The following is a 20,262-nucleotide window of genomic DNA, read 5'->3' on the forward strand; positions in this document are numbered from 1 at the left end:
TAGCCCGTGGATGGAGGGTATGGGAACCATTGGGACAGGAATGAGCAAAGAGCAATTAAAATATTGTTCAATATTTTAAACCTTCCTCAAGGTAAAAGCAAAAACAGTGTAGAGTCTGCCCTAGCATATGTAAGCCCAAAACCAAACATTTTATATATCATAGTTTACCAGTTTTTTGATGTGACAGTTGCATTTTCCTTCCGGTAACACTCTTCCTGTCCTAGGGTGACAAAACTACTGTATCTATGGAGGAGCAGAGTTGCCACCCTAGGCTGTTATTCTGGCTTGAATAACAAACACCCCCTTCCTTCTTTCCAATAAATAGGGAGGACATGTTCTGTAGGTCACAGGAGATGGAAAGCCTGGAAAGCTGATAACATCGTATGAGATTTCAGTCCAGTTTACAGAAAATTACAGGGAAACTGTATTTCTATCAGGATCAGCAGGTACTTTCCTGTACTCGCAGAATGTGCTTAGCTTAAAAAATGAAAACTATGCAGTCACCATATCTAAGAACTGATAAACTGCATACATTTGAATTAGACCTATTTAAAGTGATATTTTGTTGTCCACTTAAAGTGATTTAAAGCGTTGTTTATTTAAAAAAACAAAAACGAAGAAAAAAGGGGAAAAAAAAAAATATTTTTTTTAATGTTTAGATGTATGTATGAGCAATAGGAAATGAATGTTTTGAGGTATGTATGAGTAATGGGAACTTAGTTAGATGATTCTTTAGAAACAGGAAGAAGTGGGTATCATTAAGATTATTTATTATGTAAAAGCAATTTTTATTGTATATATTTTTGAAGATGGTATGATGTGTATTACTTGTCTTTTTTAAAAAATTTAATAAAAAGAAGATTGATAAAAAAACAAAACAAAAACAAACATGTCATACTTACCTCCACTGTGCAGCTCGTTTTGCTCAGAGTGGCCCCGAACACTCTCGCGGCTCCTCCCCACATAGATAACCCCCCTAGGAGAAGTGCTCTCCTGGGGGGGTTACCTTGCGGCGGGCTCCTGAGTCCATCATTCAGCGTCCATAGCCGCCGAATGTATGACTCGGCCTCGCCCCCTGGCACCTACGTCATTGGATTTGATTGACAGTAGTGGGAGCCAATGGCTGCGCTGCTATCAATCTATCCAATCAAGAGCCGAGAACCCCCGGGCAGAGGAAGAGCGTGTCCCCGCCGGATGAAGTTCCAGGACTCAGGTAAGTAAAATGGGGGGGGCTGGGGGGCCGGTCACTGCCAGGTTTTTTTTCACCTTAATGCAGAGGATGCATTAAGGTGAAAAAACATGAGGGTTTACAACCCCTTAAGCCCCCACCCCCGAATAAGAGACCCTAAGTGAAAGCAATAAAAAAAAAAGGTTGGAGGGTTGAGTATCCCAAATCCAACAAAAATGTGTTCTAATCTTGGCATGAGATTTGGGATCCTCACCTTTCTCAGGATCCTGTGGTGAGACCCAGTGGCGTCCCCAATAGCAACAGGAAGTGGCTAAAAGCTGGGGTGTAAAGTAAATATTTTTTTGTAATGGGATGATGGGGCTGCATAAAAGGCTGAGTATCCCGAATCCCCTTGAGGCACAGTGACATCCCCGGCACCAACAGGAAGCGGCTGAAAATGGGGGTGTAAAGCATTTTTACGTTTTTCTTCAAAATATTTTTTTCTTTATTTTTCACTGAGTATTTTTTATTCAATGAGATGATGGGGCTGCATAAAATAAGCGGACCTTGCATTTTCATGCAAGGTGCACTTTAAATTAGCTGACAGGTTTTCTATACATGTTAAAGAAATCTCAAATATGCTCAGTGGCGCAAAAATACCAAAAATTCCTGTCCTCAATAACTTCAAAATACACTTTTCTAATCACTAACTCCTGCTTAGATGGTGAATCAATTATAGTCTTAAGTCAAAGTCTTCTTTATTTGCCAGAAATGGTGCAATGTATCATCACACCAAGGTAATACAGCCCAGGGGAAAAGCAGCTATTCTTCAGGATAAGAAAAAAAAAGCCATGAATAATATTATGTAAAAATTAATTTGCAATAAAAGGTTTCAAATCTCAGTCCAAAATTGTTTCTTATTCAAATGTCACCAGAAAATGACATCTTACCCGCAGGAATGAGTCCAAGGATCCGTTTTCCATGTACTCCACCACAATCATCACAGGCCGGCCTGAAAACACAGCAGAGAAATTCATTAGGAAGATTAAAGGTGTATTAGAGGTTGGTTATACATTTCCAGCTGTTATAGAAAGATTATCTGTATCACTTTAATGAAGTTCATATGTCTTAGGCTGCAGGGAGGGAAATAAAAAAAATCTTCAAGTCAATTATTTGTGTTGATGTTTTGAATGGCGAGACTGAGCATTAGAGTACCCTGATGATTTTTTATTACCTGCTCCTTGGCACATGCCATACACGGAGCCGTACGTAATGACTATTGCCAGCAGTATTCATAAGCACAACAGTATGCAAGCATCTCTGTTAAAGCGTTCGCAATCAGGAAAACAAAATACATCAGAGAAGTCATTATGAAAAGAGCAGGTCCAGCACTACATATACTCATGTTTTTAACATCATTTCAAACAAGTATAAACTGTTCTATTAAAATGCAATCTTGGTGATTGATTGTCCTTCTTTAAAAACGAAATACAAAAAAAAAGACTGTTTGCGCTTTCATTACTTTCTCTCTTTTTATTCAACTGATGTCCGATATTTCACCATTCATAATACAAGAAAGAAATTAAAATGGTATGATGTGCTGAAAATTGTCACTTACTAGAAGAGTCAGCTGTAGATGTGTCTTACCAAAAATAAAAAAGATCTATTGCAATTAAATAATACATCATTTCATCTATCTAACTGCATGTACTGAAAGCAGAACTAAAAATAAAAAATAAATAGTTCAGCTAAAGTAAAAATTAAATAATACAATAATAACCTACAATCCCAGGGGAGGGGCTTCATCATGCAGCCTGGACTCAGAATATTATTGCACCAAGCACCACTCAGTCAAGATAGAGGCATGTTTGGGACCCCCAATGGTTTGTTCTATCATTTAACCCCAGGGCAAAGCCCACGGAGATTGGTGGAAATGAAAGAAAATGGGTGGCAGTCACTTAGAGAAATAAACTGGAATATATTGGATTATTATATATACCCAGAGCACAGTTCTGTCCGGACTTTACTCCAAGCTTTACAGAATAAGGGCCTTTATGCGGAGTCTGGTGTTTCTGTAATAAAGCAGTACCTGGGCTGGTTAGTAGAGGGCTCTATCAATTCTTAAAGCCTGTTACTAGTCTTGTGTGAGGCTCCAGCTCCTCACAGCTTGCCAGCACACCCTCTTTGACAAAGATGCCATCCACTAGTACTCCAGTTGAGTATAACTTCCTCCATTCCAGGCAGAACAGTTTTAGACCTTGACCCAGACCTAACTTTCAAGCATATGTAGACCTCCCAAGGCAGCAGGCCTAGGAGCTTAGCAGAACTTACAGAACTCCTCCCCATGTTTAAGGCACCATTCAGATCTGTGCGAGCTTGTTTGTGCGTGCAGATCGCTGATACAGCAGCTCACTTATTTCAATGGGCTGTCCTATCTACGGAAAATACCAGGAAGGAAGTCCCGAAATGACATCCCTCCTGCTCATGCACTGGAGTTTCCCAGATTCGGTATTGCGAAAATTGTGCAGTGAGCTGCGCTTGCACAGCTTACTATATAGGGACGGAGAGGCAGCTAAGTAGTTTTAATGCAGAAGAGACACAGCATGTCTCTTCTGCATTAAAAATCCAGCCTGTCCGTTCATTTTGATTGTGGAGCCTAAAGTCCCACTTTAAGCAGTAGCTGGATACAGTCAGGCAGTAATAAATTTGACAAGACACTCTGGCTTATGGCGCGGTGACTACATATATTTTATATATGCTTTGCGTTGTGGTACAATGGTTTTACTTTACTGCTCCTCCTCACAATCTAAGTCTATGTGCTAGCCAACCCATAAAAAAACAATGCATTACATTTGCCAATTGACCGATTGCTTCCTCTAATGGCTAATCTAAAAATTTGTATATTTAATACCAAAAATATGGAAAAGCAAATATGTAAAATATGAAAATGATATAAAAAACACTTTAATGTAAATATTGGATATTAAAGAATATAAAGAGAATGGAAGGGTTAAAGTCTTTGTCAGACTTTTTCTAGGGAAATCTAACTTCTTACGGCTGAGACACCAGGAAAAAGAAATTTCCTCTTAAAGTAGAATTAAACCCTAAACCAAAAATGTAATATATTACAGCTGATTACCAATCATTAAATGTGGTGGCTACATTATTTTTCTTTTTTATAGGCTTTTTCTCCTCTGTTTTCACCTGCTGATCTGGCCATTAGCACACTATAATGCCCCGTACACACGGTCGGACATTGATCGGACATTCCGACAACAAAATCCTAGGATTTTTTCCGACGGATGTTGGCTCAAACTTGTCTTGTATACACCCGGTCACACAAAGTTGTCGGAAAATCCGATCATTTTAAACGCGGTGACGTAAAACATGTAAGTCAGGACTATAAACGGTGCAGTAGCCAATAGCTTTCATCCCTTTATTTATTCTGAGCATGCGTGACACTTTGTGCGTCGGATTTGTGTACACACGATCGGAAATTCCGACAACGGATTTTGTTGTCGGAAAATTTTATAGCCTGCTCTCAAACTTTGTGTGTCGGAAAATCCGATGGAAAATGTGTGATGGAGCCTACACACGGTCGGAATTTCCGACAACAAGGTCCTATCACACATTTTCCGTCAGAAAATCCGACCGTGTGTACGGGGCATTAGAGTGCCCCCACCTTGATGAAGGAGCAAAGCGGACACCTTTGGACAGCAGCATTGTTCTTCTGGACGGAGGGGAGTGTTAGATTTACTAGCAGATTTAAAAACACTAACAAATTGAAGCCAAACTCCAGCTAATAGCTTATTATCGGTTACAACAAATTTTTTCCTTTTGGGATAAACAATTTACATAAATAAAAATTGATCATTGTAAGCACATCAGCTAGAGTTAAATGGTTTGTCTAATCTCTGTAACTGATACATTCTGCTGGAGAGCGTGTTCTTTTGAAAAACAAAAGACTTACTGGCTAGATCACAGGATGGAAACAGAAGAAAGAAAGCCTAAAAAAAAATAATAATAAAAAGACTGCACCCATCACATTTAAGAATTAGAAAGCTGCAATATAATGTTTGCTACCACTTTATATACCAAAAAGGGGTTGTAAAGGTTCACGTTTTTTCACCTTAATGCATCCTATGCATTAAGGTGAAAAAACATCCGACAATGCCGGCCCCCCAGCCCCCCCTGTTTTACTTACCTGACCCCTCGAAAGTCCCGCGCTCGCTCCTGACATCCTCTTCGCCGCTCAGCCTGGCCGTTGATTGGCTAGATTGGATGGATTGAAAATGTCAATCACATCCAATGACGAGGCGCACCGGGGGGCGGGCCCGAGTGATACAGTCGGCGGCTATAGCCGCCGGCTGTATCACGGAGGCAAGCCCGCAAGAACTAAACACCATGTGAGAGAGCTCGCATGAAGGTGTTTAGTTCTTGCAGGGAGGAGCTGAAACAGCTGCCTTGGGACCCCAGAAGACCAGGTTCGGGGCCACTCTGTGCAAAACGAGCTGCACAGTGGAGGTAAGTATAACATGTTTGTTATTTAAAAAAAAAAAATTCCTTTACAACCCCTTTAAGCTGGCTATATAATTTAGAGTCTGATTGTACAATCTTCTTCAGATTTACCAAAACTATAGGACACACCTAAATCCATTTGCATCAAATCAGATGGTTATATTGTATATTGTATGGCCAGTTCTAGTTGGAACAGATGTCTTTGTTCTTCTCTTCTCTTTCTGGTGACAACTATATCATTTTGGATTTCCCTCCACTTTCTGAAAGTAGGGGGTGGCATTGGTCACCTGGACAAGTTCTAACCACCCCCTACTTTATGCAAAGCTGGAAAAAAGTTTTTAGATATACTTCTTCTCAAAACATGTGGTCACCAAAAATGAACCATACTTTACTCATGCTTATGCTACTGTAATTTGCCGTGAAGATTTCACAAGTGCGATGCCAACAAAACTGGACACCTGTCCTACACCTTTTTCAGCTTCCTTCTATAAATTGAACATTTTGCAATGGTTTTGTTTGCATTGGTAGAACCGATTGTGAGAGTTGTGCATATATTTTTGACAGATTTATCCAAGTGCTTTTAACAATGTTTCACTTACAACTCACGCACACACAGAAGTGGTTAGGGGCATGTTTTATATTGGCACAGTGCTACTCTGAGCAACACAAATTCATGAATCAAGCTGCTATTGTATAGAAAATCTGTCTCATAAAATGTATCACTGCTCTGGTTTTGTATTACATTGCTGTACAGAAAAGTTAAAGATAAATCTCCCTAAATGAGTTTAATAGGAAAGTCTTTTATTTTTTTCACTTGGTCTTTCTCTTGAAAGTTTTTCATGTAACAGACATAAACAAAATATGTTAGCAGTGATAAATAATGCAACACCAATAAAGATTCATTGGAATGCCGTACATAATAAAATCACTATGTTTCAAAAGTGAATAAGGAATGCAATTCAGTTATTAGGATAGTTCCTGTTCATGCGCAATCAATTCAAAAATTTGGCCATGGAAAAAATGTAGACAATTCTCTGTCCATATAAACATTCCATAGATAATTGTTGCGAAGCACAAAAAATACTTTGTATAAACATTTTCAGTAACTTCTTGAATATTTTAACTTTAAAATGTAAATGTGCCAGTTCCTGTAGAATTTACAGTGGGGACGGAAAGTATTCAGACCCCCTTAAATTTTTCACTCTTTGTTATATTGCAGCCATTTGCTAAAATCATTTAAGTTCATTTTTTTTCCTCATTATTGTACACACAGCACCCCATATTGAGAGAAAAACACAGAATTGTTGACATTTTTGCAAATTTATTAAAAAAGAAAAACTGAAATATCACATGGTCCTAAGTATTCAGACCCTTTGCTCAGTATTTAGTAGAAGCACCCTTTTGATCTAATACAGCCATGAGTCTTTTTGGGAAAGAGGCAACAAGTTTTTCACACCTGGATTTGGGGATCCTCTGCCATTCCTCCTTGGAGATCCTCTCCAGTTCTGTCAGGTTGGATGGTAAACGTTGGTGGACAGCCATTTTTAGGTCTCTCCAGAGAGGCTCAATTGCGTTTAAGTCAGGGCTCTGGCTGGGCCATTCAAGAACAGTCACAAAGTTGTTGTGAAGCCACTCCTTCGTTATTTTAGCTGTGTGCTTAGGGTCATTGTCTTGTTGGAAGTTAAACCTTCGGCCCAGTCTGAGGTCCTGAGCACTCTGGAGAAGGTTTTCGTCCAGGATATCCCTGTACTTGGCTGCATTCATCTTTCCCTCGATTGCAACCAGTCGTCCTGTCCCTGCAGCTGCAAAACACCCCTACAGCATGATGCTGCCACCACCATGCTTCACTGTTGGGACTGTATTGGACAGGTGATGAGCAGTGCCTAGTTTTCTCCACACATACCACTTAGAATTAAGGCCAAAAAGTTCTATCTTGGTCTCATCAGACCAGAGAATCTTATTTCTCACCATCTTGGAGTCCTTCAGGTGTTTTCTAGCAAACTCCATGCGGGCTTTCATGTGTCTTGCACTAAGGAGAGGCTTCTGTTAGGCCACTCTGCCATAAAGCCCCGACTGGTGGAGGGCTGCAGTGACAGGTGTGTGGCTTTCCTAATCAAGTCCAATCAGTATAATCAAACACAGCTGGACTCAAATGAAGGTGTAGAACCATCTCAAGGATGATCAGAAGAAATGGACAGCACCTGAGTTAAATATATGAGTGTCACAGCAAAGGGTCTGAATAATTAAGACCATGTGATATTTCAGTTTTTCTTTTTTAATAAATCTGCAAAAATGTCAATAATTCTGTGTTTTTCTGTCAGTGTGGGGTGCTGTGTGTACATTAATGAGGACAAAAATGAACTTAAATGATTTTAGCAAATGGCTGCAATATAACAAAGAGTGAAAAATTTAAGGGGGTCTGAATACTTTCCGTCCACACTGTAGGTCTTTAAAGGTTAAAGAAAGCTTAATCCCAAAACAAAAAATGTAATATATTTAAAAGTCCTTAAGCCTTGTACACATGATCAGATTTTCATCCGGGAATTGTGTGATGACAGACTGTTTGCCTAAAATCAGACCATTGGTACGCTCCATCAGACAATTGTTGGCCAACTTTCCGCCAACAAATGTTGGATGGCAGGCTAGTAAATTTTCGACAAGCAATGGTCTGTTGTCAGATTTTCCTATCATGTGTACACAAGTCCGTCACACAAAAGTCCAAAGTACAAACACGCATGCTCAGAATCAATGCTCAAGAGCTGAAATTCCTCATAGTACGTCACTACGTTCATGTTTGTTGGCAGACAATTGTGTGCTGTTAGTATTCCAGGCACACGCTCTTCGGACAAAAGTCTGATGCTTTGTTGGCCAACAATCCGATCATGTGTACGAGGCTTTAGATGTGGGGGCTGCTTTCGGTTTCATTTGCAGGCTTTTTCAATTTAAATTTTTCCTGGTAATCCTGTGCTCAGGTGGCTACACTTATGCACTCAAATGTATCTATGGAGAGAGCCATGGTTGTCCCAATGCTATACTTCAAATATGTCTCATGTGGATTTCTGGCACAGATAGATATAACAAAACACTTTAATTTCATATTTAACAAACCAAATGGGAGCCAATATGAGAAATCCGTTTTACACTAATAATTATGCGGTATGGTATCAGGCACAGAGTGCATTGTTTCAAATCAGGCAATATACCGCAGTAAATGTGATCTTCACTAAATACACACTGCAGGTGAATTTTCCCAGTAAATGTTTTTAATATACAGTGAGTGATTTGCTGCCAGTAAATATTTGGTGAATATCATATTCACTGCTTTTACTGTGTATGTAATGAGCTAAAATGATCACCCCGGTACCTGTTGTCCTGAGAACACACAGCATTGTATTGTCAGCTTTGGCTAGTTGTCTATTGGTAAACTACTCAAACCCCCCCACTCTTCTATTTCTACAACATAGATGTAGACTATAAGGTCTATTTAAACAAACAAAAAAACAGTGTGCAAATTTCTCAAGCTTTAGCACAGCTGTCATTAATAATCCCTGTAATTTGTTTGATATGTTTACTTCTTATGATCATCAGCTCCATCTAGTGGCCATAATGTGGTATTTTTACTGAAATACCCCAGTCAGGAAAATACTGCATTATGGACCATAGAAGGAGCTGACGATCATAGGAAGTAAATATATTACCAAATTGCAGGGATTATATGTGATAGCTGTGGGAATGCTTGAGCTCGAATTGTTTTGTAGTCCAGGACTAGAACTAGGAGGGCTAATTACTTTCCTTGAGACAACACAGAGAGTATACAAAAGATACACGACAGCTCTGAATTCCTGACATGATCAATTTTTTTTTTTCACACTTGTTGAACTGATAGGCCCCTTTCACATGGAGTGGATCCACCCAAACGGAATCCGCCTGCTCAGCGGAGGATCTCTCCACTGATCCCCGCTGAAAAGGCGGATGACAGGTTCATGTCCACTCTACTACGCAGAGCGGACACGGACACAGCCCGCTCTCTTCTACGGGGTGGTAAGATGGAAACGGACTGCATGTTCATTTCCATCCAATTGTTATTCAATCCGCTGGACGTATGGCGAATGTATCGCTATATGGCTGTTTTCAGCAGATCTTTTCAGATCGAATGACCAGTGGGTGTCAGAGGACACATGTCCTCTGATATCTGCTTCCCCACAGAGGACAATGTATGGTCCAATCGAGTCCGCCTGATTAACTATCGGTCTGCTGGTGTGAAAGGCAATATGATAAAATGTTTGTTTATTTAGCTAAAGGTAGCAAACAAGAGAGATAAATCATCATTAGAGTTTGCATACACTTTAGCACCAATATCTAAAAAAATATTTTAATAGACTATACAGGTCTATTAAACTCAACAGTATTGCTTTGGTTGGTTTCCTATGTTAGCACAGAAAAAATGAATAAAAGTAAACAAATCTGATATTAAGAAGCACAATCCGGAGAAAGTCAGTAGACAGTTTAAAAAAAGAAGGTGAAGTCTCTTAGCTTTGACCTTGTGATATTTTTCAACTGTACCTCTGTAGTATAAACCTAGCGGAATGATCCACAGTGAAACCGCTGACAATCTCGCTGTTCAGAGACCCTCGCTGTGAATGTAATATATGGAGCTTAGAACCACAGAGGTTTGTCAACAATCTTTAGGCCTGGCCTCGGGGTTACCAATTTAACAGGCTGAAATGTCTGGAAACATTTTATCTGAAGTTTTGTAAATAAGTGTTAAAACCCCAAAGCTAATCTCCCAACAAAACAAGCAATTAAAGGAATGGCTTCTGCAGGGGTCGAGACAACTCGTGCTGATTGCCACCTTTCTGTAATTTGCAGCCATTTAGATACTATGGAGTTGAAAGAAATCTCCCTTAATCACTATTTTGAAGTAGAAGCTTGGATCAATGTCTGGCCCCTTAAACTCCCTGTTCCTTGTTCTCGATGAAATGTTATTTCTTTTTCCAGCTCTCTTACAGTATGTACAGCAGAAGAAAACAGTCATGTATCATATGCAAAGCTGCTCTCTCGTTTTCCAGAACTGACACTGATTTATCATTTTACAAATAACGCCATGGAACGCATTGAGTTTGTGAAGTGAGTTAATGCAGAAGAGGAATAAATTAACATCTTAATAACAACTTCCAACTGTCTTTCTTTTGGATTTAAATCACTCTTTCCTCCATAGATGTCCGTTTCATCGATTTCCCATGGCAATCTGCATGGCCTTATTTACATTGGCATACCATTCCATACACCTGTGCAAGGGGCCGTTTTCAGCCACCCACGATGCACAGCTGTTTTATGCAGCGAGTGTGTTGAAATCAGTGGATGGACCTGCAAGACCACCACATGCATCCCAGTGTGTACAGGTCTGATGTATGTGTAAGCAGGTGCTTGAATTATATGTTTCCTGCTTTTCTAATATGTTTTTGTCTGCTGTACTGTTTAGTAATTTTGCCCCCATGAAACTGGTGCCTCTGGGAGTTAAGGATTAACTCTGCTGGCCAGGTTTTCCCAGGCTTTCTGGGGGTGCCATCTCTGTGTGGTCTGAAGTTACTTAAGGATATTAGTTAAATGGGTGCATGTATGCATGGCATTCTACTCCTATGGTTCACACCAACAAGACAAAACAAGAGAAGATGCAGTACATATGTATAACCAGGGTGTCTATATTGCCATTGCCAGTGACTACAGTATGTGTCTGTGTGCTTATAACAGTCGGGAAGTGGAGGTGACTTGGCATAGGTGATGGAAGGTCCCAGCAGTGAAGGAGCTGGTATGCTTAGGCTCCTTCCCTAGTGTTTGGGATATAACAAAACCTTTTCAACAGTACTGTATATTTAGCAGACCAAAAACGGTCAAATACATAAGTAAAGTTTACTGTTTGCTGCCCCCCCCACCCCAAAGCACCTTGTCCCCTGGGCTGTGGTTGTGGGGGTCTGCAGGTGGGGGGCTTATCGGAATCTGGAAGCCCCCTTTACCAAAAAGGGGCCCCCTGATTCCACCTCCTCATGTGAATGAGTATGGGGTACCCATTCACCAAAAAAGTCTCAAAAAGTAATAAAAACAGAGACAGTTTTTGACAATTGTGATAAAGTATATATAAAGTGCGCTACCTTATATGGATTATTTCTATTACTTCGTGTTTAAATATAAACAAATTATATATTAATTAACCATGAATGAATAATACAAATAAATCAAATTCAATGCATCATTATGCACATAAAGTCCACTATCTCAAATCTTCTTAATAGTGAAGTATAGTTCCACCGTGCTTAAGTGCCAAGTGCTGTAACCTCAAATGCGGTGCAAATCGTGCTCCCCTCCTGTGTGCCCACTCAATCACCAGCTGCTATGGATTCCCAATGACAGGAGTCATATGCGCTTGTGCAAATATCCTGGATCTGCTGTAGTCCTCCTTCGTCACTCCTTAATTATTGGGCAAAGGGATCACCCGTGGTCAACTGACATGTTTCGCCCCTCCCACAGGTGTTATCAAAGGATACCCTCGTGTGATGTATTGTGTGTATTTATAGCGTTATACTCCTCCCTCCACACCTAATCCCCAATCAATCTCAGGTGACCACGGGTGGTGACCTAATTTCCGGCTGGTGAGACGCAGGTCATTGTGGACTTCTGCTTCCGGTTTTATGCTTATTTTTTCCTATACCATGTGAGTGGTATCAAATGTAGCAAATGTTTTTTATTTTAATTCAGCTGTCAGAGGGAAGCTCATTGACAGCTGATGACTCATCGGTTGTTAAGGACGCTGCAGCCGGCTTCTCGGCCCTGCTCCTTAACAACCAGCTTTTACTGTGTCCTGATTGGACAAAGCTTTGCCCAATCAGGTTGCAGAGTGCACTGTGCAGCGCGCAGTGCATTGCAGACCGTTCGGCGGGGCAAACACCTGCCGAACACCCTGCAAATTCGAGAGAGAAAAATATCACCGCTCTGAAAGAGGTCTGTGAGGAACAAACATTTTCTCCATGCTGGAAGTAACAGGTGCAGGCAATGCTGGTAATTGAGAGGTAAATGAGAAATCCTGGACAGCCGCACTCAAAAGTAATCTTCAATCTATATTTAAATATGATCATAAAAATACATGCCACAGCATCACAAAGCAGGAAATCTGACACGTTTCACACTGTAGTCAGTGCTTAATCATAGCTGTGGCATGTATTTTTATAATCATATTTAAATAAAGATCGAAGATTACTTTTTGAGTGTGGCTGTCCAGTATTTCTCGTTTACCTCTCACCCTGCAAATTTGGGTGTTTCCCAAGTGGGCCGAACAGCCAATGTTTGGCCCAAACTCATGCTCAGGCTGAACCGTTCACCCAACACTATTGTCCAGTAGTGTGATATGTTCATCCGCTCTGTATAGTGTGGATGGAGGAATCTGAATGGAAAAAAAAAATCTGCTGTATGGCCAGCCTAAAGAGTAACTCAACTTTTGCTTGGAAAACAACTTCCTCTGGGTCATCTATGTACATTGAAAGGAGTTCTACTTGTTTCTGCTTTGAAGGAATAGCTGTTTGCTCTTCGGTGTCTTTTGGATGCTTATTGTGAATGGGAGAGACTTTTTCATTATTGATCAGCTGGTGCACTTGCAGGGCTCTAACAAGGAGAGTGGGTGGGTCTGCAAGTGATTAACCCTTTAGGATCATATCACCAAAAATGAAAATTTTGCTGCAAAAGATGCCTAAAATCTTACTTTTATTTTAGTGCAGACTTCTGAGCCAATCATGTAAGCAGGGAATGACATTTCTGGAGGCGTTCCATATACCAACTGTGTACAGAACGACTCCAGGTTGACACATTGCATTGAATTTTATAGAACATTACAGCGCTTAAAACTGAAATATAATTTTTAATAATATTAAACTACAATATAGCTTGTGTCACAATTGTATAAGCTATACTTTTTTTTTTTTTTTTATTAGCTATATTTTTTTTCTACAAAAGTGGTGTTACCCTTTAAGTTTTTATTCCTTAATAAATATTTTTTCACCAAAGGTTCTGTTGATGATAAACAAATAATACACAAACTCATGGGCCATAGGTGACACACTGTATGTAATAAGTGTACATACAAATACAGAAAATATTTGGCCCATGTTACCTGTAGGTGGTCGAATTTTCCATCTAATATTTTTAATGTTCCAGTTCTCATGTTCCACTAAAAGCACTGACTGTGACAAGTTAGCCCATGCAAATGATTTCCACCTCTCGCTGTTCTTTGCAAAACAAATACTTCTTTTTTTTTAAATTTCTGTATGTGTTTTGAATGTCATGGGACTGAGCGATGTTTTTAAAAAGTACAATAGGAAGCAATTATTTCCAACACATTTAACCTTGCTGGAACACAAAAAGAAAACTTTTTTTTTGTTAAATAGAAAAACGACAATTATATCAATTTCCATAAACCTCATGTGGCCTATTACAAACTATATTCGAATTACTTCCAGTCACTATCCAGCTTTATAAACCAAGTGTACTGCGCTAGCAACTAAATGTGTAAGAATATATATATGAATAAAAACCACACAAAACACACAAAACACCACAAGTGTTAATAAAGTGACACGTGAATATAAATATGGATGTGTCAGAGAACTGGACCTGCAGCTCGTGCATCCGAGCCAACACTCAGTGTGCGTGCACTAAACTGCAACACCAGAGCTCCAAGACCCTCCACGGAAACAATATCAATTAGTGTAGAGGTGGCAGGATCATGGGACGATGCACTATTTAAACATATGCATCTATCAAACCTCAGAATTAGCAAATTAGCATACAATGGTATAAACAAAAATATAAATGTATAAATATAGCATAACAATTATGCAAAAAATAGGATAGCATGGAGCAAAAACACTCAGCACGTTCCAGATAGCACAAAGAGACCATAGAATGTCATCTACAATATATATGCTTCTTCATGGGAAAAAATAATAAACGGGCTTCCAACTTTTCATCTTTTCCAGCACCCAGGGCCAATGGTGTAGTAATGTGAAAGGATTACTCATAAAGCCATAGATAAGGAAAGCAGGCATTCAGATATTTCGGTCGGTTCGCCGCTCATGGCGTGCGTTCCACCGCCAGTCTTTGATAACGCCCTGGGGGAGGGGCGAAACGCGTCGACGCAATATCCTGTTTACGTTCATTCGGCCTGTACCAGTGACATCACTTCCTGGCGGTGGAACGCACGCCATGAGCGGCGAACCGACCGAAATATCTGAATGCCTGCTTTCCTTATCGGTCCTGTGAGTAGCGCATTTATGCGCAGGTGACCTTTTGTTTTTAAAAGGTTTTATGCTATATACTTCTCTTCTCTCCTTCGGTGGAACGTGTGCTTCTATGGCTTTATGAGTAATCCTTTCACATTACTACACCATTGGCCCTGGGTGCTGGAAAAGATGAAAAGTTGGAAGCCCGTTTATTATTTTTTCCCATGAAGAAGCATATATATTGTAGATGACATTCTATGGTCTCTTTGTGCTATCTGGAACGTGCTGAGTGTTTTTGCTCCATGCTATCCTATTTTTTGCATAATTGTTATGCTATATTTATACATTTATATTTTTGTTTATACCATTGTATGCTAATTTGCTAATTCTGAGGTTTGATAGATGCATATGTTTAAATAGTGCATCGTCCCATGATCCTGCCACCTCTACACTAATTGATATTGTTTCCGTGGAGGGTCTTGGAGCTCTGGTGTTGCAGTTTAGTGCACGCACACTGAGTGTTGGCTCGGATGCACGAGCTGCAGGTCCAGTTCTCTGACACATCCATATTTATATTCACGTGTCACTTTATTAACACTTGTGGTGTTTTGTGTGTTTTGTGTGGTTTTTATTCATATATATATTCTTACACATTTAGTTGCTAGCGCAGTACACTTGGTTTATATATCTTCAAAGTACAGTACTTTCACTCTGCTGCTGCAACAAAGTTCCATTTTCTTTTCTTTTTTGGTTTCACAAAAGAATCTGTTTGATACTATATATTTGCAAGCGCTGTATTGTATGATTTTATACTATCCAGCTTTGCCTCTGGAAATTTTCATATGTTATGTTATTTACAAATGACACAATTTATTGCTGGAATTAACAGTAAAGCAACTGCAAAATGTCTGGTTTTTTTTGTTTTTTTTTTTATGGCCGCCAAAATCTTTTTTACATTTTTTTAACAGGGCCAGATTCACACAATTAAAGGGCAATAATATATAATATGAAAGTATACATGACACACTGGTTTAAATAATTTTTTTGTTTTGTAAAAAAATGGATGGCTGCAATAGGCATGTAAACCACTATACTTACATATCATGAAGCTGTACACATTTAGACACACTTTGTCAAACATGTTTTATTGCTTTCCTTTGTGAAACAAAGCTAACCGAAGCTTTGCAGGAAAAAAAGCTGAAGCATGGCACCATTTTTGCACATTTGTAGACAAAAATATAACTAGATGCTTGGCTAGACAGAAAGCAAATTAGGAAACTGTGCTGCAGCTGCTCTCTCTGCCCTCACTGTACAATCCTGCTGGATCTAGTAACACTGTCTGCCTTCCGCCAGTAGGGGGAGCAGACAAGCAAATGAAGCTCTATAGCAGGGGTCTCAAACTGGCGGCCCTCTAGCTGTTGCGAAACTACAAGCCCCATGAGGCATTGCAAGGCTGACAGTTACAAGCATGACTCCCACAGGCAGAGGCATGATGGGACTTGTAGTTTTGCAACAGCTGGAGGGCCGCCAGTTTGAGACCCCTGCTCTATAGACTTGTATGCTGGGTGCATTGGACTGTGGGATTTGAAGTCCTGAATGGGAGCCATGCTATGGGAGCCATGCTGTGGAATCCTATGGGCGCCACTGAATTACAGTACCCACAAGGAGACAGTGAGAGGGAGGAGGAAAGGCTGTATTTCCTAGGTTGCAGACCCTAGCTGCAGAGAGACCAGTGTGCTGTACACCTGTGGGTTAAAGCGAAGTTCCACCCAGAAATGGAACTTCCGCTGATCCGGTTCCTCCCCCCCTCCGATGTCACATTTGGCCTCCCCCCTCCAGTGTCACATCTTTCAGGGGGGAGGGGGGAGCAAATACCTGTCTAATCTGTGGTGAACTATGCCATGTCTGGCCCCTCCTTTGCCCCCTCCCGCTGTCTTCTGGGAGACACACAGGTCAGAACGCGCAGCGCGACTCGCGCTTGAGCAGTAGGAAACAGGCTGTGAAGCTGCAAGGCTTCACTTCCTGATTCCCTTACTGAAGATGCCAGCGTCTCCACCTGGAGGCCGAGGGACGGTTCGGCTTCGGGTGAGGACATCACGGGAGCCCTGGACAGGTAAGTGTCCTTATTTTAAAAGTCAGCAGCTACAGTATTTGTAGCTGTTGACTTTTAATTTTTTTTGCACACGGAACGCCACTTTAAGTACTGGAGCCACTCCAAGCTGATCCTGAGGATGATTGAATATTGGGACTGTTGCAGCTGCATCACTGGGGCTTATGAGAGGGCATTGCTGCCACTGATCTGTTGCTGTTAGTAGGGACAGACCTGTCCACAGAGACTAGACATTTGACTAGCAGCCTTTAACCACTGCATACAGACTTTACTGGGACTGTGCTTTTATGCACCATCGTAAAGACTGTGCCCCAATGGGTATTTTGTTTTAGTTAAGGTTAAGGTAAAGACCAGTGGTGGTCCATAATGCAGGGTGTAATGCATGCGTGACGCCGCCTGCCGCCCAGAGAAATTTGCTCTTTGGAAATCTCAGTGCCCAGGCGACACTTAAAAATAGTAGAATAGCCAATTAAGCCAGACTATTAAAACTCCCACTATAATGCACCAGGATTTATCACGACTAAATTCTCAGACCACATTTATAATTTTATAATAAGATCTTGCTATAATAAACAAAAAAAACAGTATCAAAAGCCATATTAAACTGTGACTCCACAGTTTACAACTCTGAAAAAGCTAAGGAAAACTGTACACTCTGATTACTTACACTGACTAATGTGTTCTATAGAAAAATACAGTTCCACCGAGATCTGATGTCATTGAGCCGCACAAATGTTGTATGTCTTGTTTAGAAAATGGTCCCTGCACCGCGCATGCCACACCAGTGGGCATAATAATTCACAATGCCTCCATAAGCATGGCAGAGGAGAGAACACATCTTTTGTCAAAACCTTAACCTCTTCCTGCAAGATATGTCTGTTGATGTTTAATGTTACCATAACATTACTGCTTCCTCTTTTTATAGGTCTAAATAGAATTTTGCTGCAAGTATTCCTAAAGAGAACTTGACCATTTCCTTCACCTTGGCATAGTAATGATTGGGCAAGACAAAGAACGGAAGAAAGGAGATGTCATATCAACATATAATTTGCCAGCATTTTAAAATACTTTGCACATTCTGTCTGTTTAGTTACATAGTTACATAGTAGGTGAGGTTGAAAAAAGACACAAGTCCATCAAGTCCAACCTATGTGTGTGATTATATGTCAGTATTACATTGTATATCCCTGTATGTTGCAGTCCTTCAGGTGCTTATCTAATAGTTTTTTGAAACTACTGATGCTCCCCGCTGAGACCACCGCCTGTGGATGGGAATTCCACATCCTTTCCGTTCTTACAGTAACCCACTTATCTTGGATGACTGCTTGAGCCATCAGATAAGATCACATTAATTCATTGATTTAATTTTGGCTACCTTTGTTTAAGATCAGAAACCCATTCAGTCATGGAAAAGCAGTCATTTGCCCATGTTGAATCTCTATTATCACATTAAAGATTAATAAGTTGCTGGGACAAGCTGGTCATTACATTTACATGTAGGCTCTGGAGATAGAAGCATCTTTTCCTATGGACAGACATGTCAAACAAGTATACTGATTTGTCTGACCATATCTACAACCAGCTCTATTAGCAAAGATAGTGAACTGGGCTGCATGAGTTTTCTTTAACCTCTTACTTAGATAACTTTTTCTTAAAAACCAATTACACTTATGCCCCATATTTAGCAAAATTTGTTGTAACAGGCTTCCTGATATGTAGTCAGTATAGTTACTAACAAGAAGAATCTATTATACATTGCAAAAAAACTTCCTTTCCTTTACCTTTAAAATGTATGTAAGTATATTCATTCCTGGCATATTTCGGAAAAGACGATGAAAAGTTCTTTTATATAAACCCAGTTATAAGCCAAGCTTGTTGGCTCTTTAATGTGCAGAATTTTTGCTCAAATTATGATATTAAGCAAAATGTAAATGTGCATTTGAAGTGTGATAAGAAGGGGTGATGTACATCGCAGTGGGTATCAAAGTCATTCATCATGCCCCTTTTGGAAAATTACATTATTGAGGTTCTGCAGAACACAGCAGATCTTTAAATGATTTAGTTCTCCCTTCCTGAACAGGGAAGGAGCCGATTTGTTGCCTAATTTGGTTTAGGCTAAAGAAACATATTACAGTTCTTATACATTCCGAACTAAATCTGCAGTCTCCAAATAATTACATCTCATGAATCGATTGTAAAAATGCTGATATTCCAAAAGACGTAAAGGGGCAACATTTACTTATACAGTGAAGAAAAAGTAACTATATTAGAGTGGGGGGCAGTCAGGCTTGATACATGACTAGCTACATTCTGAGCACCTGGTCTATGAGTACAGTATCAGGGAATTGTCTACTTGTTAGTGAAATGAAATATTGAATGTATGGGTTATTTAAGCTAGATACATTAGAGAAACTCCTTTACATGTAAGTTTAATGACCCTTCACTGTGCTGTACTGAAGGAAGGACCCTTATTTGTAATAATACCCAAAGGGCATTTGTCTGCTTACTTTCTAGAAGATACTACTTCACTCTACCTATTTAGGGAAAAGGACAGGTTCTCTTGAAAAAGAAACCCTCGTCCACTGATATTCACTATTGTTGTACTCCCCTGCCACTCTCTTGCTCTGTCAGAACCCTTGGGAAAGCATAAGTCCAAATGGGTATGGGGAGCATGTGAACTTCTACCCTTACTACTAGGATGCAGTGCTGGGGCTCGAGTGGCCAACCACTTCCCTGAACAGTGTCATGCAACAAGTAAACAACACTAGTAAACATGGAGCTTTTACAGAGTTTGAACTCTGACTCTGATAGAGGAATGGAGGGACAAGAGAGGGCAGTCCTCTTGAGAGAACCTGTTGCTTTGCCCTAGTAAGGGTTGTGCTTTATTGCTCCTTATAATGATGCAAATCTAAAGGAAGGTTGATAGTTGAGATGGCTGGCAAATATTCCAACAGGGAGCCAAGTGCAGAAAGTAAACCAAGGAGCCAAAGTAATTATAAAAGTCACGCTGGATCGCTGCTACCGCACTCAGATGACCAAATGAGAAACAGACAAAAACAACAGAATTGGAGAGTGCAGATCCAGGAGGTGGCAAGGAATCAATTGGAGCGTGTTATCTGAGGAAAGGGTTAAACCCTGAAACATGTAATCGTATACCGCTCAAGCTCCAGTACCTGATGTGATACTCATCACATCCCCTG

General features: G+C 40.2%; 1 protein-coding gene across 5 annotated transcripts in view; it reads right to left on the reverse strand.

Annotated features, from left to right (window-relative positions):
* The window catches only part of EPHA6 (EPH receptor A6), a 1,236,911-nt gene that overhangs the window by 108,388 nt on the left and 1,108,261 nt on the right, over window positions 1-20,262 (reverse strand). For all 5 annotated transcript variants that reach the window (XM_073616994.1, XM_073616989.1, XM_073616991.1 and 2 more), the window contains one exon: window positions 2,119-2,180. In XM_073616994.1, the coding sequence (XP_073473095.1) occupies window positions 2,119-2,180 (62 nt within the window). The remainder of the gene's footprint in view (window positions 1-2,118; window positions 2,181-20,262) is intronic.

The sequence above is a fragment of the Aquarana catesbeiana genome, linkage group LG02 (genome assembly GCF_042186555.1).
Source record: "Aquarana catesbeiana isolate 2022-GZ linkage group LG02, ASM4218655v1, whole genome shotgun sequence".
NCBI classification, from domain to species: domain Eukaryota; kingdom Metazoa; phylum Chordata; class Amphibia; order Anura; family Ranidae; genus Aquarana; species Aquarana catesbeiana.